Raw genomic sequence first — 25,770 nt, 5'->3', positions numbered from 1 at the left:
AGTGCCCTATGAGGGGGCGGAGCTCCTCCAGCGGGATTAGTGCCCTATGAGGGGGCGGAGCTCCTCCAGTGGGATTAGTGCCCTATGAGGGGGCGGAGCTCCTCCAGTGGGATTAGTGCCCTATGAGGGGGCGGAGCTCCTCCAGTGGGATTAGTGCCCTATGAGGGGGCGGAGCTCTTCGAGTGGGATTAGTGCCCTATGAGAGGGCGGAGCTCCTCCAGTGGGATTAGTGCCCTGTGAGAGGGCGGAGCTCCTCCAGTGGGATTAGTGCTCTATGAGAGGATGGAGCTCTTCGAGTGGGATTAGTGCTCTATGAGAGGGCGGAGCTCCTCCAGTGGGATTAGTGCCCTGTGAGGGGGCAGAGCGCTTCCAGTGGGATTAGTGCCCTGTGAGGGGGCGGAGCTCCTCGAGTGGGATGACTGCCCTTAGGAGAGCCCTGAGGGCACTCTTTTGCCCCTCCCACCATGTGAGTGCTCTGTGGGAAGATGCTGTCTGTGAACCAGGGTGGGCCTCATCACACACCAAACCTGCCTGGAGCCGTGGCCTCCAGAACTGTGGAAAGTCAGTGTTTATCAGCCACCCAGACCATGCCACTGCATCATAGCAGCCCAAGCTAAGGCACATACTGTCCAGAAGGTTTGTGCCTGTTGTGGCATGTTTCACCATTTGATTTTTTCACTAAATGACGGTCCTATGACATTCTTTTTAGTGGCCCTGACGTTTCATACTATGGACATGTCATCATGCCCGTGGTTCTAGATATTTCCCCCAGGGAAGCCCACCTGCGCCCTAGCTCCGTGCAGACGCCAGAGAGCGTTTGCAGGTGTCTCCTCCACTTGGCCCCGCAGCTCGGTGTGGGTAGGTGGTCTAGACTGTGGTCATGGCCTTGGGTTGGGTGGGCAGAGTGTGTGAGCCCCCACCCCTGAGGACTTGGGCTGAATACCAACGACAGGTTCACCTGCATCAAGAAAGAAAAACAGTGACCTTTGCTGAGCTCTGGCTCCCTGAACGCTGCAGGTGCCACGCCCATGTGTCTGGTTACATGTATATGCAAAGTGGGCACACGCGTGCTCTGCGACCGCTCGCCTTGCAGGCATTGGCTCTGTACTCCCACCCACCCCGTCTGTCCTCCTGTGTGCCGTGATTGGAGTCCACTAGTTCAGAGCCGGCTTCAGGGTGGAGCAGGTTTATCTCACCTCTGCCAGGCCACGTGGGAGTTCTCATGTCCTTTTCAGATAAGCCTCAGATAAGCCTTGGGATCTGGGACTGTTTGACAAATACTGAAACAGGTACAAAGGGAGTTTGATTCGGGTCCAACAGGGCGTAACAGGCTCTTCCCTTGGGGTAGGGAACCTGGAACCTGCTCACTTACTGGAGTGGAGCACATGGGAGGTCCGTGTGGGTCATGAACCACTGGCCCTGGAGCCTGGAGTAAACATGCAGAGATAGATAGGCACCAAATCTTCAAGTATGCAAGGGAGGAAGCCTGAACATTGAGAAAATCCACTCCGTTTAATTTTTCATGTGCACTGGAGTCAACCTCCATAATTTGAGTTCAAGCAATGGAACCCCAGAGATCCGTAGGGCCGGCTGCAGCTTCGTGTTCATACCTGTGTCAGCCACACTTGGCTGGAAGCCAAGAAAGGGCCCAGCATGGAAGCCGCATCTCAGAGGGTTGCATCTAGTTATCTGGTTCCAGAGCTTGGCAGGGACAGACACCCAATCCTTAGGCTGGGGAATGGACTTTCTCTTCATGCTGGCCTCAGGGAGCCTGGAGGGAGGGATGCCACTGTCCGGGGCAGGGGAACCCCAGACTCAGAGTGAGGCTTCCACTCACTCCTGAGCTAGTTGACCTCTGGCCCCATTATTGTTTGGGGTTTGATTAGGTGTTTTTTGTTTGTTGGTTTTGTTTTTCTTTGAGACGGAGTCACTCTCTGTCACCCAGGCTGGACAGCAGTGGAGTGATCTCGGCTCACTGCAGCCTCTGCCTCCCGGGTTCAAGCGATTCTCATGCCTCAGCCTCCCAAGTAGCTAGGATTACAGGCGCCAGTCACCATGCCCGGCTAATTTTTGTATATTTTGAAGAGACAGGTTTTCACCATGTTGGCCACGCTGGTCTCCAACCCCTGACCTCAAGTGATCCGCTCGCCTCAGCCTCCCAAAGTGCTGGGATTATAGGTGTGAGCCACCGCGCCCAGCCTGATTTGGTTTTGAAGCTGAAAACTTTCTTGCCCATCTCTGTAAAGTCGGTTTGCCCTTGTATATTTGGGTAAACGGTGACTCTCCACTTACAGGTTGGAGTAGAAACTGCCCAGGTACAGCTCCAAAATCCGGTGGCCTCAGTGCAAAGCCACCCCTCATTGGCAGGCCCTGGGCAGCCCCGGTCTTCTCTCTGCCCGAGTGGCCAGCCCAGGGCCAGCTGTTCAGGTGCTGCTGGGTGTCAGTCTGGGTGGCCCCACCAGGCTTTTCCGACACAGCCCAGGCCACTTCCCATGGGGACGGGCTCCTAGGGCCAAGCAGTTCAACATGGAGATGTCTGTTTCCTCCGGGTTTTCTGACACGGCTTTGTCATTTTTCACATACAGATTGATTTTCAGAACTTTTTAGGAGCCACCAGGCCTCGGAGCATTTGTGTCACCTCAAGGCTTAGGGCCAGGGCCGCAGTGCTGGCCCCACAGCTGGTGTCCCGCTGGGAATCATGTAGAAGAAGGTGGCTCCGCAGAAGGAGGGCCTGGCCAGCCTGAGCCCAGCCAAAGGTCAGGACGCCGCCATCCTGGGCAGGGGGTTGCAGGCCGCTGACACCGGGGGATGACGGAGGATCCTTAGGTGTCCTGGCACTTCGCAGCTGAGCCTGGAACCTGGGCCTGGCTGCCCTCCTGGACACCCCCCCCCCCAGGGGGTCCGAAGTCCCGGCTCCCGTGTCCCTTGCTCCCGGCCCCTCAGGAGCGTGGGCTGAAGGCCTGGGTCCAGCTACCCACCATGGTGATCCCAGGGACCCGGTGCACTCAGGGCATTCTGCCAGGCCTAAGGGCAGCACGACGTGGTCAGAGGGCAGAGACCCTCATGAGGGGAGGCCGCGGCGGTTGAACCCCTTAGGCCTGAGGGAGCTCGGGATGTGAGGCTAGGGTAGGGACACTGGGGAGCCCCCGGCCACAACGCAAGGGCACCCGAGTCTCGGACCTGGCGAGGGGTCCGTGGGCTGGCTGGGTGTTGCCCTCACGCACGACTCAGCCCGCGCGTCCCCAGTTCCTGGGGCTCCCCGTCCTTCCTTGAGCCGCAAGCGGACCCCAGCCCGCTGAACCCTAGGCCCTGCCGGTCCCCAAGCCCCAAGCCCGGGACCCTAAAGCCCCGCCCCCCGTAAAGCCCCGCCCTCCCCGTAAAGCCCCGCCTCGGCCCCTAAGCCCCGCCCTCCCCGTAAGGCCCCACCCCGGCCCCCAAGCCCCGCCCCCAGGCCCCGCCTGCCCCGTCTGCCGGGCCATGGTGGCGCTGAAGGGTGTCCCCGCACTGCTGTCCCCCGAGCTGCTCTACGCGCTGGCGCGGATGGGGCACGGGGACGAGATCGGTGAGCGCAGCGGGCCGGGGCCTCGGGGAGCACCCCGGGGCAGGCAGGAGGGCGAGGCTTGCGCGGGGACCCCCGGGCCGGGAAGGGCCGGGTCCTGGGGTGGGGGCGTTGCTCGGGCCTCCCTGGCTTCCGGGGAGGAAGCCCCCTCCCCCTCATTCTTTAGGGAACTGAGACCTCGTGGGGCTCTGGGCGGGGCCGGCCCGAGCTTCTCCCGGAGTCCCTCCCCAGACGGCCCGAGAGCCCTCGCGTCTGGGCTGACCCCGAGGGTTCGGCGCTTTTTCTTCTCCTGGGGCCTGGGGTCCCGGGGCAGGGGTTGGGTGGCCGGGGGCTTGGTCCGGGCATCGCGGGCAGCCGCGCGTCCTCTGGCCCCTGGGGAGGCGGCTGGGTCCGGGTCGGCCCCCTGGCCTGGTCAGCACCCGACAGCCTCGCGGGCAGCTGTTGACGCCTCTCCGCCTCCCAGACAGGGACCTTGCCCTCCCAACTTCCCCGCCTGGCTTCCAGCCCTGCAGATCTGACTGCGGCCGGTCGGCGGTGGGAGCGCCCAACCGGCTGACCTGAGACCCCTTGTGACCCATGATCTGCCGCCATGACTGGGTGGGAGGGTGGGCGGCGCCGACCCCGAGGGCAGGGATAGGTGCTGACCACGGGCTGTCCTCCCGGCTCTTTAGTTCTTGCGGACTTGAACTTCCCGGCCTCCTCCATCTGCCAGTGTGGGCCCATGGAGATCCGTGCAGACGGTGAGCGAGCCCCAGGTCCCCCGGGGCAGGGCGGGCGGGTGAGCAGTGCTCCTGGCTCTGAGGCTCCTCTGTGGCCTGTCGTGGCCCCAAGTCCATGCTTGCAGTGTGAAGGGTGCAGACAGGAAGGCGGGCGGGCTGGAGACTGAGTGCCGGCCTTCTCTGCCCTCCAGGCCTGGGCATTCCGCAGCTCCTGGAGGCGGTGCTGAAACTGCTGCCCCTGGACACCTATGTGGAGAATCCGGTGAGGACTGAGTCGCCCCTGCACCCTGCTGCTCCGTGCCTCGGTTTCCCCTTTTGCAGGCTTCATAGGGCCCACCTGCCTTGGAGTGGGGGGGAAGCCATGTGTCCCCAAAGGGGCCCTGACCCTCACCAGGGGAGTCCGGAATGGTCACCCGACCAGGAAGGCTGGCAGTGCCCAGGGCCCCAGAACTGACCCCTCCCTCTAGGCTGCAGTCATGGAGCTGGTGCCCAGCGACAAGGAGAGGGGCCTGCAGACCCCGGTGTGGACGGAGTACGAGTCCATCCTACGTGGGGCCGGCTGCACGGTAAGCCTGCAGCCCCAATTGTGGGGAAAGGGCCAGGGACCCTCTGTCTCCTGGAGGCTCAGGAGGAGCCAAAGACAGAGGGTCCCAAGCTCTGTCCTCAAGCAGTCTCCCACCCATCACCCTGAGAACCCCAGACCACTGGCACTCCCTCACCAGCCGGGTGGAAGAGGTGCACCTGGGCAGTGTGGCCCCTCCTCCTCTGCCCCTGAGCTTTCCATCTGCCCTGCCCCGCCCAGGATCCTGACCTGCCAGGGGGGTCGTCACCCACCACAGCCTGTGAGTGGAGCCTGGGGACTCAGGATGCCTGGCCTCCATACCTCAATCTCCCCTGCAAGGGTGCCCCCTGGTCCCAGGTCTCTCGCCCCATCCTGGCTATGGTTGGTCAGAGGCTTAGCTGGGTGCTGTGTCTCACTCAGCCCCCTCCACACCTTGCCCTGCAAGGGGACAGGCCCATTTTCCTGGGCAACCCACTGGCAGGTCTTGAGCAGGGCCTCCATAAGGGGAGGCCAGGGGCTCTCGTCCTGGGTAGGGGACCCCCCCAGGACAGCTGGCAGGGGCTCGACAGTCTACTGAGCTGTCTGGGTGGCCCCAGGCCAGGCAGAGACCCAAGCATGGCAGGTTCCTCGTCCACCATGTCCTGGGACTCTCTGTCCTAGGCCTTGGGAGCCAGAGGCTGAGTGACCGTGGGGCCCTTGCAGGGGGAGAGTCCAAGAAATGGAACCCCACTTCCTGGTGCCCTCCCTGCTTAGGGCCCTGGGGAGTCCAGGGCTGGCCCATGAGGGTTTCTGGGCAGGGTTCCCTCCAACCCTGCCATTTTGTCTTCCAGAGAGCCCTGGCAAAGATAGAGAGGTTTGAGTTTTATGAGCGGGCTAAGAAGGCTTTTGCTGTTGTGGCAACAGGGTGAGTTCCAGTTGGCTCAGACCTGCCCCCATCCCCACCGGGGCCTCAGGAGCTGCCCCCATCCCCACCGGGACCTCAGAAGCTGCCCCTACCCTCTTCTCAGCTTCTGCCTGGCTGAGGCTAGATGTCCCACAGAGTGGAGAGACAGGGAGGAATTTCAGGGGGGCAGGGCCCCCATTTGCCTGAGCATCAAGTGGGTGAAGGTGGACGGGGTCTGCTCTGTCCCTCAGATGCTGGAGCAGGGTCTGGGCACCCTGGCCCTGCAGCCCAGCTCAGTGCTGGGCTTGGCTCCTCTGCAGGGAGACGGCCCTCTACGGAAACCTCATCCTCAAGAAGGGGGTGCTTGCCCTCAACCCCCTGCTGTAGGCCTGGTGAAGACCACCTGGGCCGGAAGAGGAATTGGGGGCACCCTGAGCTCCAGTACCACCACTCACAACAGGCCTCCCAGTGACAGCTCCCAGACCTGGGCCCTGGCCAGGGCTCTAGGGGGCCGGCAGTCTTGGGGTGGGCCCTACCAATTGGGATGAGTGTCCCTGATTTGTGAAAATGATGGAAAAACGTAGTCGCCAATCAACGTTCAGTCTCAAGGTTCCAATCCCAGCTCTGTTCTCACTCAGCCTTGTTTGGTGCTGAGCTCAAGGGAGGCTGCCGGCTCCAGAGCGGCCCCCACGTACCCTTGACGAAACCTTGAGTGGGAAATCAGGCCTGGGGCCCTGGGGGCTGGGCGGGGTGCCTGGGGCCCTGGGGACACCAAGGGCTGGAGTGGGAGCAGTGGCTGTCCTGGAGGCCTTGAGAGGGGTGGGGACTTCTGCCATAGTCCCCGGGCTGTGGACATAAAGGGGGTTCTTCACCGGGGTCCATTCCTTCCACCCAGCAGGAGGGCAGGTGGCAGGGGCTAGCCTGGACGCTTCGGGAGGAACTGTGGGAGCTGTGTTGAGGGAGGTGCCGGCTGGAGAGGCCTGGGTGTGGGCCATGCCTTGTGCCTGTGGCAGTAGGTGGCCTCCCACTGAAAGCCTCTCTTGCCCTGGCAGGCAGGGGAGGTAAAGGACACGAGGTCATTTGGAGCCCAGTGCCAGGCAGAGGTGGGATGCAGGGAGTTCCTGAAAGGGGGTGCCTGGGAGGCTTGCCCTGGGATGCTTGGACTGGTCCCCAAGGATGGGGAAGAATAACCACCAGCCACTGTTCAGACCCTGGGCCTCTCCCCAGGACCCTCCCCCTGCTCCCCAGAACTTGCTGCAGTGACACAGGTACAGGAAGAAGATGGGGCAGGGCTGGAGTTTGAGGGACCAAGGGCAGGAGTGGGGATGACAGGGGTTCCCCAGGGCCTGGGGCTGGTGTCCCCAGGGGGCAAGTCCCAGGGTCCCAGACCCACGCTCCGGACCACAGGAGAACCTTGGGGGCACAGGCAAGCCCACCCCGGCTGAGATCTGGCTCCAAGTCTGGGGAAGGGACCCTGTCTGGGCTTGGTGCAGACTTTGGGGTCCTGTCCACCTGCTGCTCCCAGATGGCAGCCAAGGCCTTCTCCATGCTCACTAGTGGTCAGCCTTGGCCCCAGGGGCCTCGCACTTGCCTGGCCAATCACTGCTCGTCTCTAGACCCGATGGCCACGTTGTGGCCTGACATCGGCAGTGTACGAGCTGATTGCACACAACCCTCGCCCATCCCCAGGCTCAGCCCCACAGATGAGCCTCTGGGGTTAGTGTGCCCCCTCTAGCATTTTGTATAAATGAAGCCATATATGAGCAAAGTAAGTAAAATCATGAGAAAAAACAAAGTAATGGGCAAAACAAAATAAAATCAAGATAGCTTAAAAAAAAAAAAAAAAGCCACAAACACCAGCTTGGGCTGCCTAGGGCCAGACCCTCCTGCAACCCCAGAGATCCAGGGTCTTCTACCTGCCTGGGGCCCAGGGAGCGGGGAAGGAGTTGCCCAAATCTCAGCCCTGAGCGTGTTGATCCCTCAATGCCCTCCCACCCCATGTTCTTATCAGGATGACAGGGGAGGCTGCCAAGGGGGAAACTGACAGCCCATCTCTGGCCCTTTTAGGACAGAACCTCAAAAGTCACTGGCCTCTCCAGGGGAGGCTGCTAAGGGGGAAACTGGGAGCCCAGCTCTGGCCTTTTTAGGACAGAACCTCAAAGGTCACTGGCCTCTCCAGCTCATCCGTAAGCTAGGGTAGCAGCTCTTACATTGTGTGACGCCATGGGCACCCTCGGGCAGTTACTCTCAGCCGTTGGTGTCCTGGGAGAGCAGAGACTTGCCGGCGGTGCAGGGAGCTCTTCCACACCTGGGCAAACCCTCGGCCCCCTGAGTGGCCACACAGGGGCTGAACACGGCAGGATGGAGGGATCGGTGGTCTCTCTCCCTTGCTCCATTCTGTCTTAGCTGCTGGAGCTGGCAAATGTGTGTGGCTCAGCCCCAGGCTTGGCACCAGGTGCTTCTCTCTCACCATAGGGATGAGACTGCCACACAGGAACCCCGCCCACATTTGCATGTGCCCAGGACACATGCGGTGTGTGAGTGACTCTAGCAGCCTGGATCTGCGCTGCAGCAATGGGCACCCAGAGTGGGAGCTGCACAGAACGTCAGGACGGCAGAAAGGCCATGTCCTGGGCCTGGGTCTACCCCCGCTCACCTGAGACCTGTGCACTTTCCACCTGAGCACACGCACATCCATCCAGCTGGGCCCTGAGCCCCAGGCACTCGGCCTCCCTCCTCCCTGGCCCTGTCTCAGGCCCCTGCTGTAGGGAGCCCAGGGTGCCCTCTGGTCCCATCCCCTAACTGCTGCCACACCCCTCACCATCCCGGTATACAAGGAGGAGGGCCTGGGGGTAGGGCAACCTTCTGGGAGCCAAGGGTCACCTGGGCCTTGTGCAGCCCTTGATTCTCCTAGGCAGGGCAGGCTGGGCCCTGGTCACCAGTCTTCCAGGGCATGTGGCCTCCCACCTGTTTGCAGGGGTTTATTGATTGATTGAGACGGAGTCTTGCTCTGTCACCCAGCCTGGAGTGCAATGGCGCAATCTCAGCTCAATGCAACCTCCACCTCCCAGACTCAAGCGATTCTCCTGCCTCAGCCTCCCAAGTAGCTGGGATTACAGGCACCTGGCACCATACCCGGCTAATTTTTGTATTCTTAGTAGAGACGGGGTTTCACCATGTTGCCCAGGCTGGTCTGGAACTCCTGATTTCAGGTGATCCACCTGCCTCGGCCTCCAAAAGTGCTGGGATTACAGACGTGAGCCACCGAGCCTGGCCTGCTGGGGTTTATTTGTCTAGCTGGGGCAGGGTGGGGAGGGTCCCAGTCCCAACAGCCTGGGCCTTGGGACAGGGTGGGGGCAGTGATGGCCCCTGGAGCCCTACTGGGGGTGGTAGATGTGGTCTTGGTCTTCCTCCGGTCCCAGCAGCACCTGGCGATTTGGCATCACCCACAACCGGGGCTTCTCCTCGCCCTGGTCCTCAGGCGGAGGGTGGTGCAGGCTGTCATGGTCGGGCTCAGGACTCAGGACACGGCCCAGGGTGTCCTCGGTCTTCACCCAGGCCTTGGTGCCTAGGGACAAGCAGATGAAAGTATAGCCTCAGTTTCTCTCCCAAGACCCTTGGTCTGTCCAAGTCAACCCCACGAGCGGACTCTGCTGCTGTGACCTTGTGCCCACCTGGAAGGATGGGACCCCTGCCCTGAACTGGTGGCTTCTTCTCAGTGGTCAAGAGTTTCGGCTTCTGGACGGGGAACAGCACCACCAGCTGGGCGTCCTTCTCCGGAGGCTCCACCACACGGGCGCCCCAGGCCCTGCTGGCACAGTTTGGTCAGGTCCACATGCAGGTGGGGGAGGTGGACAGAACCCCCGCAGGAGGGTGCCCACCATCCCAGGGCAGCCACTCCAGCCCCCACCACCAGCAGCCCCAGGACAAGCTTCTCTCTCAAGAGCCACAGTGATGAGTGGCCCCCAGTGCTCCCAGCCAGGCTTCCACACCATGTCCCTGGGCTGCTGCGTGGGGGGCAGTGGTCAGAGCCTTGGTTGAGCAGCGTCCCAAGGGCAAGGATGTGGGGAAACCTCAGGATCCAAGACTGAGCCACCCCAGCTGCAGCCACCAGCTGTGGAGCACAAGCTGCCCTGGAGGCTGTGGGGAGGCTGAGTAGGGGGACGCGCTGGAGCCCCAAGCCCTCAGGCTGTGCTCTCTTCTCCCTGCATGGGGCACTGTCGACAGATCCCCATGAGGCTGGAGTGCCGCCTCCTTCCGAAAGCTGCTGGACAGGGCTCCCCTCTGCATCCGCCCCGTGCCCTCCAGGTTCAGGAAGGGCCCAGCAGAACGGGCTGTAGCTTCAGGGAATGGGGGTGGTGGGGAGGTGGGGTTGGGGGAACTTACTTCTCTGTGTCCTGCTCTGAGAGCCGGTGTTTGACTTGCATCTTGATAGGGACCTGGGGGAGAATCACAGGTGTGGGCTCGGCCACAGTCCATGCGGGTGGACACCTGGGGAGAGGTTGCTCCGAGGCCCACCTGGGGCTGCAGGGAGTGGGGGCAGGGCCAGCTCAGCGCAGCTCCAGCATCTCTAGTGGGCGAGCCGCTCTCGGGTGTCGGGATCGCAAGCCAGGAGACAGGCTGCCAGCCTGTGCCCAGATGACCAGCTGGCCTGGAATTCTGGCCAGGTCTGGGGCGGCACAGGACTGGGATGTAACCTGGCACCATATCCCTGACCTAGCACTCCCCACTCCGGCCGTCAGCGCACTGGCTGGTTTCCGCGGTGACTGGCTGGGGCTGTGTCTGCACCACCCCTTCCTGGCTGGTGCCGAGAGAAGGCAGTCAGCCACTCTGAGCCCAGCTAACCTTAGTTGTCAGCTGCTCTGAGCCCAGCCATCCTCAGTAGGGCAAAGGACAGACAGGAGAGCAAAGCAGGTGGCCCCAGGGGAGGACCAGCACCGTTGGGGGCTGTACCCATGCTCCTGCCTCTCCGGTCAAGGAAGGCGTGGGCCTCCTTCCTCTGATCCATCCCAGGTGTGCAAGACTGTGTGGCCTTGACATGGGCCAGGGAACAGGCCACGTCCCCAGGCATAGTCCCGGCTGAGGACACCAATGTCGGCACAGACGGTGCAGCTGAGATACTAGCACACCTGGCCTTCAAGGCCTAGGTGAGTATCAAGGGGTATCATCCGGGTATTATCCAACCCGCCTGGGTCACGTGGGTTCATCTGGACCCACCTCCTCCACCTGGGACCACGTGGGTGTCATCTGGCCCCATCTTCTCCACCTGGGACCACGTGGGTGTCATCTGGCCGCATCTTCTCCACCTCGGACCACCTGGGTGTCTTGAGGCCTGTCCATCTGACCCCAGTGAAGGGAAGCCTGCCCCCTCCTCATGCCTGCACAGGCATCAAGAGTCCTGAGCGTACCCATGCCTCTCTCCTAGGCCAGCTTGGGATTTGAAGCCAGAAGAGGGGCCCTTTGTCCACATCCCCTGCTGTAGGGGCAGAAGGTGACAACTGGAGTTGCTGGCCAGATGGGAGGATCTCACACCTACCTTGGGTGCTGGGGCCGCACCTGCCTCCCACAGCAGCACAGCCACCAGGCTGGTGACCATGAGGAGCCTGAGGGGGGCCAGAGAGGGAAGTGTGAGGTAGGGGAAGGGGCCAACCCCGGCCATCAGTCCTGCCTCCCCTGAACGCCAGGCAGCACCCCGATGGGCAGCTGGGAGGCCCGGGCTGGGTTCCTCCTTTGGGATCGCAGGTAGTTTTACTGGACTCTGCTCACGTGGGCCAAGACACGCAGGCACAAAGCGGGGAGAAGCCCCAGGCCCACCTGCCTCCAGCCCCCCTCAGGCCAGAGCCCACAGCCCCAGCCCCAGACTCTGCTCCCCACAGTCTGGGCAGACCCCACTGTGGCAGGCACTGGTGGTTGGCTCAGAAACTCCAGAGGTTCTGCCACACCTTTGTGCCGCCCTCCACGTGGGGACACACATGAACATACTTGCACACAGGTGTGGGTACGGGTGGGTATGGAGCAGCGGGGGCCCACAGCCCCACACCCACAGAGCCCCGAGGTTGCACACTGCTGCAGGCAGGGCACCTGCTGTGTCCCAGAGCTGCGGGGCCACGGCTGGAGGGCTCAGGGGTGAATGGCAGCACCATTAGGCAGGCAGGCAGGGTGTCAGGTCAGTTTGGACACGGGACGTGTGTGTTTGTGTATGTGGTGGGGGTGTGCATATGTTGTCTGTGCACGTGTGTTTTGTGGGTGTGGACCATGTGCACGGTGGGTGTGCATGTATGCTGTGGGTGGTGTCGTGTTCGGGTGTGTGTGCACTGTGTGCTTGAGTGTATGTGGTGGATGTGTATGTTGTGCGTGGTGTGGAGTGTGTGGGTTTGGGGGTGCATGTGCTGTGTATGTTATGTGTGTTTGTGTGTGTGGTGGATGTGTGTGTACGTTGTGTGTGGTGTGGAGTGTGTGGGCTTGAGTGTGTGTGTGTGCTGCGTGTGTATGTTATGTGTGTTTGTGTGCAGCGGATGTGTATGTTGTGTGGAGTGTGGAGTGTGTGGGCTTGGGGGTGTGTGTGTGTATGTTATGTGTGTTGTTTGTGAGTGTGTGTGGTGGATGCATATGCTGTGTGTGGTGTGGATTGTGTAGGCTTGGGTGTGTGTGTGCTGTGTGCATTAGTGTGCATGGTAGATACACATGTATCTTCTCTGTGTTTGGGGAGTGTGTGGTGTGTGTGTGTAGTGGATGAAGGTGTATGTTTTGTGTGGTGTGGAGTGTGAGGGTTTGGGGATGTGTGTGCTGTGTGCATGCGTGTATGTGTGTGCATGTGTGTGCGTGCTTGTGCTTGTGTGTGTGTTGGATGCGTATGTTGTGTGGCATGGAGTGTGAGGGTTTAGGGGTGTGTGTTTGCTGTGCGCATGCGTGTTCGTGTGTGTGCATGTGTGTGTGTTGGATGTGTGTGTATGTTGTGTGTTGTGTGGAGTGTGAGGGTTTGGGGGTGGGTGTGTGCTGTGTGCATGCGTGTGTGTGTGCATGTGTGTGCAGGTGTTTGTGTTGGACGCGTGTGTATGTTTGGTGTTGTGTAGAATGTGAGGGTTTGGGGATGGGTGTGTGCTGTGTGCATGCGTATATGTGTGTGCATGTGTACGTGTGCGTGTGTGTGTGCATGTGTGTGTGTGTTGGATGGGTATGTTGTGGGTGGGGTGGAGTGTGAGGGTTTGGGGGTGGGTGTGAGCTATGTGCATGTGTTTGTGTGTGTGCGTGTGTGTGTTGGATGCATATGTATGTTGTGTGTGGGGTGGAGCATGAGGGTTTGGGGGTGGGTGTGTGCTTTGTGCGTGTGTGTGTGTGCGTGCGTGTGCATGTGTTTGTGTTGGATACGTGTGTATGTTTTGTGTTGTGTGGAATGTGAGGGTTTGGGGGTGGGTGTGTGCTGTGTGCATGCCTGTGGGTGTGTGCATGTGTGTTGGATGCATACGTTGTCTGGTGTGGAGTGTGAGGGTTTGGGGGTGGGTGTGTGCTGTGTGCATGTGTGTGTGTGCATGTGTGTATGTGTTGGATGTGTATGTATGTTGTGTGTGGGGTGGAGCATAAGGGTTTGCGGGTGTGTGTGTGGTGTAGAGTGTAAGGGTTTGGGAGTGTGTGTGTGCATGCATGTGTGGTGTGGTGCAGATTTGTCTCTTCAGGGCCCTGCAGGGGAGGCTTCCATCTGTCAGGGTGGGGTGGTCTTGGGGTGGGGCGGGGCTCTGGGTCTGCACAGGGCTCAGCAGGGCTACGGTCAAGGGTGTCTGGGGCTGGGTGCGGTGGTTCACACCCATAATCCCAGCACTTTGGGAGGCCAAGGTGGGCAGATCACCTGAGGTCAGGAGTTTGAGACCAGCCTGGCCAACATGGCAAAACTCCGTCTCTACTAAAAATATGAAACTGCCTGGGCGCGGTGACTCACACCTGTAATCCCAGCACTTTGGGAGGCTGAGGCAACGAATCACTTGAGGTTAGGCATTCGAAACCAGCCCGGCCAATATGGTGAAACCTTGTTTCTACTAAAAATACAAAAAAAAAAAAAAATTAGCCGGGCATGGTGGCAGGTGCCTGTAATCCCAGCTACTTGGGAGGTGGAGGTTGCAGTGAGCCAAGATGGCGCCATTGCACTCCAGGCTGGGCGACAGAGCGAGACACTCTGTCTCAAAAAAAAAAAAACAAAAAAACAAAAAAACTTAGCTGGGGGTGGTGTCACACACCTGTAATTGCAGCTACTCCTGCTGAGGTAGAAGAATCAGTGTCTGGGATGCCCTGCAGGCCTGGATTGCAGCTCCACAGGGACCTTTGCCCCTTCTCTGGGTGACTCAGCCACAGTGGGAGGTCAAAGGGCAGGGGGGTGCCCCGGACAGCCGGGGGCCGGGGCCTGGCCTGGTCTGGTTTGGGGGCCCTGCTTGTCCTCAGGACCCCCAGCTGGTTCTGATGCTGGGCAGGGGCTCTTGTCCGGGTATTGGACCCCACTCTCGCTGCCGTGCTGCCTGGGCCACCCCTGGAGCCCACCCCCCATGACACACAGCCTGGGGCCCGGGATTCGGGCCACGGTAGCTCCTAGAAAGGTGGTCGGTGGTGACTGCCAAGCAGCCTGGCTGTGGGATCCCTGTGGGTCCCCTCTCCAGGCAAACAGCTCTGGGCACCAAAGGGTCCCCAAGCCACCCAGAGGCCACCTCTTTACAAGGGAGAAACACCAGGAGAGGGGGGCAGGGAGGGCCCTGGCTTAGAGGAGGGAGAAGAGGAGGAGGACACCTCCATAGAAGGGGGGAGAGGGGTCCCCCACACAAGGAGGGGGAAGACGGACACCCCCACAGAAGGAAGGCAGCCTCTGATTCCAGGGTCCAGCGGGAGCCCGGGTGTTTCCCTGAGCTCCAAATCACAGCTCCCAGGGTGACACCACGTCAGGGCAGCCCCTGGCTCTTGCGCCCCAGCCCCTCCCTGCCCCCAGCCCCCTTCCTTTTGGGCAGTCACAGGCCTGCTGGTTTCAGCCTGGCACCTCCCCCTTCCTTGTTCCGGGTGGGGGTCCCTGGGTGATTCTCCACCAGGCCAGGGGAACCAAGGGGCAAGGCACGGTCTCGTGCACGCGGGGCCACAGAGGAGGTGGAGCCTGCTGGAGACCCCAGACCCTCGGAGGGCCCCTCCTTCTCCCTCCCACCCTCACACTCCCCTGAACCAGGCCCCCTGGAGCGCAGCAGAGCTGGGCCCCCTCTGGCTAAGGGCCAGGCCTCCAGGTTTGGGTGGGGTGGGGATTGGGGCTCAGGGATGGTGGCATTACCTCCTCATGTCTGGGGTCCGCGTCTCTGTGTAGAGAGTGCTCAGGGAGCTGCAGTGGCTGATCCCAGTATCTGGCACCTGGCCCAGCTCCTCATGCCCAGGCCCAGGCTGCTTGGGGCTTTATTGCTGCCGCCTGGGGTGTGTCAGGACAGAGGTCAGGGCCAGGGATCCCACCCTGGGTAGCTCAGGTGACTGGCTCTGCAGCCGCCCAGCCCACTCGGGCCTGGATCTGAGTGGGGACACCCAGCTGCCCGCTCAGGGCCTGCCACACCTGACTGAAGAAGAAATTTGCCTTTAAAAACCTGCTTGTTGGCCGGGCGGGGTGGCTCACACCTGTAATCCCAGCACTTTGGGAGGCTGAGGCAGGTGAATCACCTGAAGTCAGGAGATTGAGACCAGCCTGGCCAACATAGTGAAACTCCGTCTCTACTAAAAATAAAAAAAATTCACTAGGCGTGGTGGTGGGCTCCTGTAATTCCAGCTACTCAGGAGGCTGAGGCAGGAGAATCACTTGAACCTGGGAGGCAGAGGTTGCAGTGAGCCAAGACTGCGCCACTGCAGTCCAGCCTGGGCAACAAAGAGAGAAACTCTATCAAAAAACAAAACAAAACAACAACAAAAAACCTGCTTGTAAGGAGGGCAGAACCGCGCTCACAGCCAAGGCAGCTTGGGCGGCTGTCCCCAGCTCAGCTGAAGCACCTCCTTCCTCAGGTGGGCGTGACAAATCCCTCATCCAGCCCCACCCCACCTGCCTGTCACACCTGCCCCTGCCCACCACCTGCAGTGGCGCCTCCGGGCCAGCTCAGCTCCACCACTGTGGAACCCTCACCCCCAATCCCACCACCTTCCCCACCCCTGCCAGGCGCTCCCTCCGGTCCTTCCTTACTGGGCACACCAGCCTGAGGAGTCTTGCACGCTGTGTGGCCAGGGCCTGCTCCACAGGGCCCAGTGCCCTGATTGCCTTTTTTATTTTTTAATTTTTTTTGAGACAGAGTCTCACTCTGTCACCCAGGCTGGAGTGCAGTGGTGCGATCTCGGCTCACTGCAAGCTCCGCCTCCCAGGTTCAAGTGATTCTCCTGCCTCAGCCTCCTGAGTAGCTGGGACTACAGGTGTGCACCACCACGCCCAGCTAATTTTTGTATTTTTAATAGAGACGAGTTTCGCCATGTTGCCCAGGCTGGTCTCGAACTCCTGACCTAAGTGATCCGCCTGCCTCGGGCTCCCAAAGTGCTGGAATTACAGGCACGAGCCACCGCGCCCGGCCCTGACCACCTTCTTTAGCCGTCCCTGGCACACCCTGTAAAACAAAAACACAATTCCAATCTCCACCTGACCCCACCCGACTAATGGACCCTCTCTAGGCCCAGGGCATTCCACCGTTAACCTGAAAACTAGTTCAGGCCATAGTGGGAAGTGGGGGTCAGACAGGCCTCATTGTACCCACCTTCTTTTGGAAATCAGGCAAAACTGACCAGCTTTAACATTAAAACAGAGACCTTAAGACTGATAGAACAGACTCTTTAAGTCTGACAAGAAATAATCCCTTTTATTGATTTTATCTGCATGAACTTGGTCTCCACAACGCCTTACCTTAACCCTGACTTTCCCTTCTATTGATTCTAGGTCTTTAGACAATAACTTAACTCTTTTGACCAATTGTCAGTTGGAAAACTACTGAATCCGCCAATGACCTGGACACCCGCTGCCTTTCTGGACCAAACCCACATACATCTCCCATGTACTGAGTGATGTCTTGTGTCCCAAGCATGTATCAAACCAGCTGCACCCCAACCCCCTCGGGCCACACATGTTCTCAGGATCTCCTGGGATGGCATCTTGGGCCTTCCGTCACTCATATTTGGCTCAGAATCACTCTCCAAGTATTTTACAGGGTTTTACTCTTTTCCTCAACAACCCCCAGTGGGCAACTACTGTTGGGGGCTCTGAGCCCGCTGGCCTGCAGGGTATGGTTCCTCTCGGAGCTGCATGCTCAGACACAAGTGGAGGCAGTGCTTCCAAGGGGGTGGAGTGAGGGCCCTCAAGAAAGGCCAACTCAGCAATTTCCAACGTGACCCACAGCGTCTGAGCTATTGAGGAGTAGTCAGTCACCTGAAGAAGCCGCTGGGCTTGGATGAGAACAGATGTTCCTGTGGCCTTCTTGCCTGGGGCTGCTCCTGAAACCACCTTTGCGAAAACTATGATAGTGAATCTGACCTGACCGACTCCACCTTGCTTCTAACCTCCAACCTGTCCTTGTTCATTCCTGGGTGTAGGTCGCACCAACTTTGGGAGGATCTGAGTTTATAGTTTAATGTTGAGACAAACATGAAAACAGCCCCTTCCTGAACAAACCCCCTTCTTGCCTAGGGACCAGACTCCCTTTGCAAAACTAACAAATTAGCCACAAAATTAGAAATTATGGTTTAGGAAACTTCTAGTGGCTTGAGGTATCGGCAGGAGCGGCCTGGTGGTGGAAGGAACCGTTACGGGAACTGAAGTTGCCGATTAAGCCTGATCAAGATGCCAACCTCCCAAAAGCACCGAGACTTCAGGGCAGAGCCCATCGGGGAAAAGCCGGGGGGAGTCTGGCCAAGATTGGTGAAGTCCTGGGCAAGAAACTGGAGGAAAGGGGCTTTGACAAGGCCTATGCTGTCCTTGGCCAGTTTCTGGTGCTGAGGAAAGATGAAGACCTGTTCCAGCAATGGCCAAAGGACTCGTGGTGCCAACGCTAAGCAGTCCCGGGACTTTGGATGCCTTCGAGAGCATGAGATGCCTTCTTGTGATGCTGTCCGGGAAGTTCTCAATCCCCAGCCCTCATCCAGAATTTGCAGCCGAGTCGGGACTCCTCCCCGGTCCTCTACAAAGGAGAAGATTGCTATCGTCGTACTCGCCTCTGACGCACTCCGGGTCTTTTGGGAGTTTTCTCCCCTAACCATTTCCGCTTTTTTGGACTCTCACTCGTATGCCTCCCCCTTCCTTTTTCACTTGCCAGTTCCCTGGTGACGGTTACCAGCTTTCCTGAATGGATTCCTGGCCCGTCCCTCACCCCCACCCTCACTTCCAGCTTTCCTGAATGGATTCCTGGCCCGTCCCTCACCCCCACCCTCACTTCCAGCTTTCCTGAATGGATTTCTGGCCCGTCCCTCACCCCTACCCTCACTTTCAGTCCATTTGATACTATTTGGCTCCTTTTTTGGCAGAACAGTCACTGTCCTTGTAAAGTTTTTTAGATCAAGAAAGTCAGCGGCTTTCATGAAAAATAAAAATAAAAAAGAAATTATGGTTTAGGAGTCAGGCAGCTGGAGGCCACAAGATTCTAAGCCTCCCCAATTATTCTTAGGGAAAACATCACTATTGTAAATCCTAAGATTGGTGCTCGAGACATTCTTCGGACTCTGAACTTGGTGGAACAGCTGGTGCCACCCAGATCCATGAACTGGCTCACCTGTTCTTGTGGCCCCCACTCAGGAAGCAACTCAGCGCAAGAGGACAGATTCGACTCCCTGTGATTTCATCTGCAACCCAACCGATCAGCACTCCCTGCTTCCCAACCCCTACCCACCAAATTATCCTTTAAAATTTGAGTAGTAATAAAACTCCAGCCTCCCATTCAGCCGGCTCTGCGTGAATTAAACTCTCTCTGTTGCAATTTCTCTCTGTCTTGATAAATCGGCTCTCTCTGGGCAGCAAAAGCAGAATGAGCCTGTTGGGCAGTTACACCCCCACCCACCCCTCAGTGGCCAAGTGGCTCCACAGGGGAGGCAGCAGAAGGCCAGTGGCTCAGGGAACTGGGGTCCCCAAGGAAATTATGAGCAGTGATTGGCAGGCCAGCCCAAATTGAATGGGGAGATCAGGTCTGGATTGAGAAAGGCATAGGAAACCTCCTCAGGTTCCCACACGGTCCCAGCTGACCTCCCCATCCCTCAGGCCCAACACAAGTCTGTGCATTCACACTCAGGAGACGGGAGACACCCGGTGGGAAGTAAGGGCCGGGCGCCTTAAAAACTGCATCCACACAGAGCGTGGTCCCCGGCCCACCCTTGAGATACCAGCAGAGTGGGTCCCGCAGCCTGAGGTCTGTGATCACAGCCTCCAACTACACAGTCCAGTGTGACTCAAGGAAGATAGGCTTAAAAAAACTGGGCAGAGATACCAGGCCACGTGCTACAAGGGAAACAAAGTCCACAGATTTCAACAAAACAGCAACAACAACTCTTGGGAGAAAATATCAGAACTCAAAATGCTTGCAATATATTATCTAAAACATCTAGTCTTTAGTAAAATGAGACGAGGTCCCCAGGCTGGTCTCGAACTCCTGGGCTCAAGCAATTCTCCCACTCAGGCCTCCCAAAGTGCTGGGACCACAGGTGTGAGCCGCTGTGACTAGCCTGTTGTATGTTTTAAATTAACAAAAAGAGTGGAATTCGAATGTTAGCACAAAGAAATGATGCATTCTTGGGGTTATGGATACCCCAATTATCCTGGTTTGATCATTACACGTGGCATTCATGTACACCATAGATATATATACCTATTATGTACCCATAATAATTAAAACTTTTTAAAAATTAAAAATAAAGGGCCGGTGCAGTGGCTCACGCCTGTAATTCCAGCACTTTGGGAAGCCGAGGTGGGCGGATCACTCGAGGTCAGGAGTTCGAGACCAGCCTGGCCAAAATAGTGAAACCCCATCTCTACTAAAAATACAAAAATTAGCTGGGTGTGGTGGCAGGTGCCTATAGCCCCAGCTACTAGGGAGGCTGAGGCAGGAGAATCGCTTGAACCCGGGAGGCAGAGGTTGCAATGAGATGAGACTACACCACTGCACTCCAGCCTGGTTGACAGAGCGAGACTCCATCTCAAAAAAATAATAATAAAACTAAAAAAAAAAGAAAGAAAGAAAAGGACTTATACCCAGAATATAAAAAGAACCCTTACAACTCAGCAATAAAAAGACAAACAACCCAACTGAAAAATATTCAAAACATTTGCACAGACATTTCACTATAGATGATTTACAAATGGTGACTCCACCCTGAGAAGATGTTCAGCACCACTTGTCACTAGGGTGACGTGGACTCAAGCCACAGCTACACTCCTATAGGACGGTGTTACGGGCTGTGTCCCCTCTAAATTCATACGTTGACATCATTAGCGTGATGTGGACTCAAGCCACAGCTACAGTCCCATAGGACGGCATTATGTGTCCCCTCTAAATTCATACATTGACATCATTAGGGTGACGTGGACTCAAGCCACAGCTACACTCCTATAGGACGGTGTTATGGGCTGTGTGCCCCCTAAATTCATACTTTGATGTCCTAACCCCTCAGAATGTGACGATATTTGGAGATGGGTTTTTAAAGATGTAAGTAAGGTAAAGCAAGGTTATTAGGGTGGACCCTAATTCAACAGGACTGGTGTCCTTATAAGGAGAGATGAGGACACACAGATACGCCAAAGGGAAGACCATGTAAGGACATGGGGAGGTGTGGCCACCCACAAACCAAGGGAGCAGCCTCAGGAGGAGCCAACCCTGCCGACAGCTCCATCCCTGCTGACAGCTCCATCCCTGCCGACACCTCCAACCCTGCCGACAGCTCCATCTCAGACTTCAGCCACCATTGCTGTGAGAACATGAATTTCCATTGTTGAAGCTGCCCAGTCTCGGGCAATTTGTTATGGCAGCCTCAGCTAAGACAGATGGCTAGCACAAAAAAGACAAAATCAAGGATCAAGAGTTGGTTGCTGGGCATGGTGGCTCACGCCTGTCATCCCAGCACTTTAGGAGGCCGAGGTGGGTTGAGACCATCCCGGCCAACATGGTGAAACCCCATCTTTACCAAAAATACAAAAATTAGCCAGGCATGGTGGCACGAGCCTATAGTCCCAGCCACTTGGGTGCCTGAGGCAGGAGAATTGTTTGAACCCGGGAGGTGGAGGTTGCAGTGAGCCAAGATCGCGCCACTGCACTCCAGCCTGGCGACAGAGGGAGACTGTCTCAAAAAAAAAAAAAAAAAAAAATCAAGAGTTGGTGAGGATGTGGAAAAACTGGAACCCTCTTATACTGCTGGTGGGAATGTCACATGGTGTGGCCACTTTGGAAAAACACATTTTAGCATTTTCTTTAAAAGTTAAATGTCAACTTTCCATCAAATTTGGCAATTCCACTCTTCAGTATCTACCCAAGAGAAATGAAAGCACGCGTCCACCAAGATTGGAATAAGAACGTTCATCACAACATTATAAGCAGCTGACAAACTGGAGACAGTTCATACGGATGAATGGATGAAACCTGGAGAATCCATGGGTTAACAGCAATAATGGCCGGGCATGGTGGCTCACGTCTGTAATCACAGCACTTTGGGAGGCCAAGGCAGGCGGATCACCTGAGGTCAGGAGTCTGAGACCAGCCTGGCCAACATGGTGAAACCCTGTCTCTACTAAAGATACAAAAATTAGCCAGGTGTGATGGCACACGCCCATAATCTCAGCTACTCAGGAGGCTCAGGCAGGAGAATCGCTTGAACCCCGGAGGCAGAGGTTGCGGTGAGCCGAGAACGTGCCATTGCACTCCAGCCTGGGCAACAAGAGCAAAACTCCTGTTAAAAAAAACAAAACAAAACAGGCCAGGCACGGTGGCTCACGCCTATAATCTCAGCACTTTGGGAGGCCGAGGCAGGCGGATCACGAGGTCAGGAGATCGAGACCATCCTGGCTAACATGGTGAAACCCCTCTCTACTAAAAATACAAAAAAAAGTTTAGCCGGGCTTGGTGGCGGGTGCCTGTAGTCCCAGCTACTCGGGAGGCTGAGGCAGGAGAAAGGCATGAACCCAGGAGGCGGAGCTTGCAGTGAGCCAAGATTGCGCCACTGCCCTCCAGCCTGGGCGACAGACTGAGGCTCCGTCTCAAAAAAACAAAACAAAACACAACAAAACAAAAAGACAGCAGTAACAACGGGTTACCGTTCAGCGTGGATGAAACGTGGTAACAGAGGTAGCAACATGTTACCGTTCAGCGTGGATGAAACGCGGTAACAGAGGTAGCAATGTGTTACCGTTCAGCGTGGAGGAAACGCGGTGTGTCCATGAGTTAACAGCGGGAACGATGGGTTACGGTTTAGCAATGAAAACGAAGGCACCACCAAAGCATGCTCCTGTTACTGCTGACCACCCACAGCTGGGAGCCGCACTCAGGCAAACGCCTATGGAGCGCCTTCTGTGTGCTGGGCACCATACAGGCGCCAGGGCCATCCTCAGGGTGAGTGGGAGCCAAACCCAGCTGGGTCTGACCCAGCACAAAGGCGGAGGGGACGGGGGAGTCTAAGCACCCACCCAAGATCCACCTGGAGACCCTGGGGGTCCCCAGACCAAGGAGCAGACAGGGTTGAGCTGGCCAGGGCACCTCCCCCTGCACAGTGAGGCGGCGAGCGTGTGTGCGTGTGCGTGAGGATGTGTATGTGTGAGATGTGTGTGTCACATGTGTATGTCAGGTGTGTGAGATGTGTGTAAAGTGTGTGGGTGTGTGATGTGTTTGTGAGTGCATGTCAGGTGTGTGTGATGTATGTGTCACGTGTGTGTCAGATATGTGAGTTGTGAGGTGTGCATGTCAGGTGTGTGTTATGAGGTGTGTCAGGTGTGTGTGAAGTATGAAATGTTTTGTGGTGTGTATATATGTGTGAGGTATGTGTGAGGTGTGCGTGAGGGCTGTGTGTCAGGTGTGTGAGGTATGTGAAATGTTTGTGTGATGTGTGTCAGGTGTGAGAGGTGTTTTGAGTGTGTCAGGTGTCTGCTGGGGTGACAGGTATGTCTGTCAGGTGTGTGTCAGGTGTGTGTGAGGAATGTGTGCCACCTGTGTGGGAGGGTGCATCAGGTGCATGTGTCAGGAGTGTGTGTGCATCTGGGATATATGTGTGAGGGGAGTGTTTGGAGGTGTCTGGGTTGTGTGTCAGGGGTTTGTGTGTGGGAGTGTCAGTGTCTAGGGTGTGTGTCAAGAGTGTGTGGATCCAGGGTGTGTCTAGGGTGTATGTGTGAAGGGTGTGTGCGCAGGTCAGGGATACATGTGTCAGGTGTGCATGTGTGAAGTGTGTGTGAGTTGTACATCAGGTGTGTGTGTCTGGAGCGTGTAAGGGATGTGTGTGTCGAGTATATGTCAGGCATGTGTGGCTGGTGTGTGTGTGAGGTGTGTGAGGGTGTATGTGCATGTGAGATGCATGTGTCCAGCATGCGTGTGTCTGGGGTGTGTTTGCCTGAGGTATGTGGAGTGTTTGTGTGAGGTGTGTGTGTCTGGGATGTGTGAGGGGTGTGTGTGTTAGGTGTGTGAGGGTGTGTGTTAGGTGTGTGAGGGTTGTTTCAGGTGTGTAGGTCTGGGGGTGTGTGTCTGGTGCGTTTGTGAGGTGTGTATCTGGGGTGTGTGTGTCTGATGCATGTGTGAGGTGTGCATGGGGTGTGTGTGTCTGGGGTGTGTATCTGGTGTGTGTTTCAGGCATGTGTGTGAGGTGTGTGTGTGTCTGGGATGTGTGAGGTGTTTGGGGTGTGCATGTCAGGTGTGTGGGAGGTGTGTCTGGTGTGTAAGGGGTATGTGGGGTGCATTTGTGAGGTGTGAGTGTCTGGGGGGTGTTTGTGGTGTGCATCCGGGGTGTGAGTCTAGGGTGTGTCTATGTGTGTTGGGTGTGTATCATGTATGTGTCAGGTATGTGGTGTGAGGTATGTGTGGCCTGTGTCTGGGGTGTCTGTGAGGTGTGTATGGGGGTGTGTCTAGTGTCTGTGTGTGAGGTGTGTGTCCAGTGTTTGGGATGTGTGTCTAGGGTGTTTTGGTGTGTGAGGTGTGTCTGGGGTTTGTGTCAGGTGTGGTGTGTCAGGTCTGCGGGGGGTGTGTCTGGTGTGTGTGTGGTAGGTGTGTGTTTCTGGTGTGTCTAGGGTATATGTGAGGTGTGTTGGGTATGTGGTGTCTGGGTGTCTGATGTGAGGTATGTGTGTCTGGGGTGTTTGTGTGTCTAGGGTGTTTGGGTGTATGTGTGGTTGTGTGTCTGGTGTTTGGGGTGTGTGTGGTGTGTGTTTGGATGTGTGGTGTGTGTGAAGCGTATGTGTTTCCTGGGTGACTGGTGTCAGGTGTGTGTTGGGGCGTGTGTGGGTGTGTCTGGGGTGTGTGAGGTGTGTGTGTTTGGGTGTGTCTGGTGTGTGTGAACTGTATGGGTCAAGAGCGTGTGTGAGGTGTGTGTGAGGTGTGTGTTGGGGTGTGTGTGAGAGATGTGTGTGTGATGTGTGTATGGCTGGTGTGTGAGGCGTGTGTCTGAGGGGTGTGTGGCGTGTGTGTGAGGTGCGTGTTTGGGTGTGTCTGGTGTGTGAGGTGTGTATTTCTGGGATGTGTGTCAGGTGTGTGTCTGGGGTGTGGGTCAGGTGTGTGTATATCAGGTGTGTGGTGTGTGTGTGCCAGGGATGTGTTTGAGGTGAGTGTGTTTGGGTGTGTGGTGTGTGTTTCTGGGGTATGTGTCAGGTGGGTATCAGGTGTGTTAGGTGTGTGTGGGGTATGTTTGGGTGTGTCTGCTGTTTAAGGTGTGTTTCTGGGGTGTGGATCAGGTGTGTGTCAGGTGTGGGGTGTGTCAGGGGTGTGTGAGGTGTGTTTGGGTGTCTGGTGTGTGAGGTGTGTGTTTCCGGGGTGGGTGTCAGGGGTGTGTCTGGTGTGTGAGGTGTGTTTCTGGGGTATATGTCAGGTGTGTGTGTGAGGTGTGTCTGGGGTGTGTGTGAGTTGAGTGTTTAGATGTATTTGGTGTTTGAGGTGTTTCTGGGGAGGGTGTCAGGTGTGTGTGTGTCTGGGGTGTGTTCGTCAGGTGTGTGTTTCTGGGGTGTGGGTCAGGTGTGTGGGGTGCGGCTCAGGTGTGTGTGTCTGGGGTGTGTGTGAGGTGTGTGTCTGGGGTGTGTGTGAGGTGTGTGTCTGGATGTGTCTGGTGTTTGAAATGTGTGTTTCTAGAGGTTCTCAGGTGTGTGTCAGCTGTGCGTGTGTCTGAGGTGTGTGAGAGATGTGTGTTTGGATGTCTGGTATTTGACGTGTGTATTACTAGGGTGTGTATGTCAGGTGTGTATGTGTCAGGTGTGTGTGAGGTGTGTGTTTGGATGTATCTGTTGTTTGAGGTGTTTCTGGGGTATGTGTGTCAGGTGTGTGGGGTGTGTGTGTCAAATGTGTGCCTGGGGTGTGTATCAGGTGTATGTGTTGTTGGGTGTGTGTGAGGTGTGTATCAGGTGCATGTGTATCAGGTGTATGTTTACATACACCTGTGTATCAGGTGTATGTTTCTGGGGGCGTGTCAGGTGTGTGTGAGGTGTGTATCAGGTGCATGTGTATCAGGTGTATGTTTACATACACCTGTGTATCAGGTGTATGTTTCTGGGGGCGTGTCAGGTGTGTGTGTCAGGTGTGTGTGAGGTGTGTGTTTGAATGGGGTGTTTGAGGTGTGTGATTCTGGGGGTGTGTCAGGTGTGTGTGTCTGTGGTGTGTGTGAGGTGTGTGTGTGTCGGGTGTGTGTCAGGTGTGTGTCTGGGGTGTGTGTGTCTGGGGTGTGTGTTTGGATGTGTCTAGTGTTCGAGATGTGTGATTCTGGGGGGTGTGTGTCACGTGTTTGGGGTGTGTGTGAGGTGGGTGTGTGTGGGGTGTGTGTGGGGTGTGTGTCTGGGGTGTGTGTTTGGATGTGTCTGGTGTTCGAGATGTGTGATTCTGGGGTGTGTGTGTGTCAGGTGTTTGGGGTGTTTGTGGGGTGT

At 57.1% G+C, this 25,770-nt stretch overlaps 2 protein-coding genes and 1 pseudogene across 7 annotated transcripts; 2 read left to right on the top strand and 1 right to left on the bottom strand.

Annotated features, from left to right (window-relative positions):
* Positions 1-3,455: 3,455 nt before the first annotated feature.
* FUOM (fucose mutarotase) lies at positions 3,456-6,314 on the top strand. 6 transcript variants are annotated; one of them, XM_024253545.3, is made up of 6 exons: positions 3,456-3,562; positions 4,231-4,299; positions 4,470-4,540; positions 4,746-4,844; positions 5,671-5,744; positions 6,044-6,314. In XM_024253545.3, the coding sequence occupies exons 1-6, from the start codon at positions 3,478-3,480 to the stop codon at positions 6,108-6,110; spliced, it is 465 nt and encodes a 154-aa protein (XP_024109313.1). In that variant the 5' UTR covers positions 3,456-3,477; the 3' UTR covers positions 6,111-6,314. The 6 variants fall into 6 exon arrangements, with proteins under 6 accessions (XP_024109313.1, XP_054379078.1, XP_024109312.1 ...); XM_054523103.2 differs by having other exon boundaries at positions 5,638-5,744; positions 5,975-6,314; XM_024253544.3 differs by having other exon boundaries at positions 3,464-3,562; positions 5,975-6,314.
* A 2,543-nt stretch (positions 6,315-8,857) lies between these two features.
* On the bottom strand, positions 8,858-11,386 carry PRAP1 (proline rich acidic protein 1). The gene is made up of 4 exons (XM_024253542.2): positions 11,260-11,386; positions 10,110-10,162; positions 9,398-9,531; positions 8,858-9,291 (listed from the first exon to the last, which is right to left on the bottom strand). Exons 1-4 carry the CDS (start codon positions 11,380-11,382, stop codon positions 9,101-9,103), a joined length of 501 nt encoding a protein of 166 aa, XP_024109310.2. The 5' UTR covers positions 11,383-11,386; the 3' UTR covers positions 8,858-9,100.
* LOC112135149 (barrier-to-autointegration factor-like) lies at positions 10,107-18,664 on the top strand (annotated as a pseudogene).
* The last annotated feature ends 7,106 nt before the right edge of the window (positions 18,665-25,770 follow it).

Source organism: Pongo abelii, chromosome 8 (assembly GCF_028885655.2).
Source record: "Pongo abelii isolate AG06213 chromosome 8, NHGRI_mPonAbe1-v2.0_pri, whole genome shotgun sequence".
Lineage (NCBI taxonomy): Eukaryota > Metazoa > Chordata > Mammalia > Primates > Hominidae > Pongo > Pongo abelii.
The sequence above is the reverse complement of the archived record's forward strand: the minus strand, read 5'-3'. Positions and strand labels throughout refer to the sequence as shown.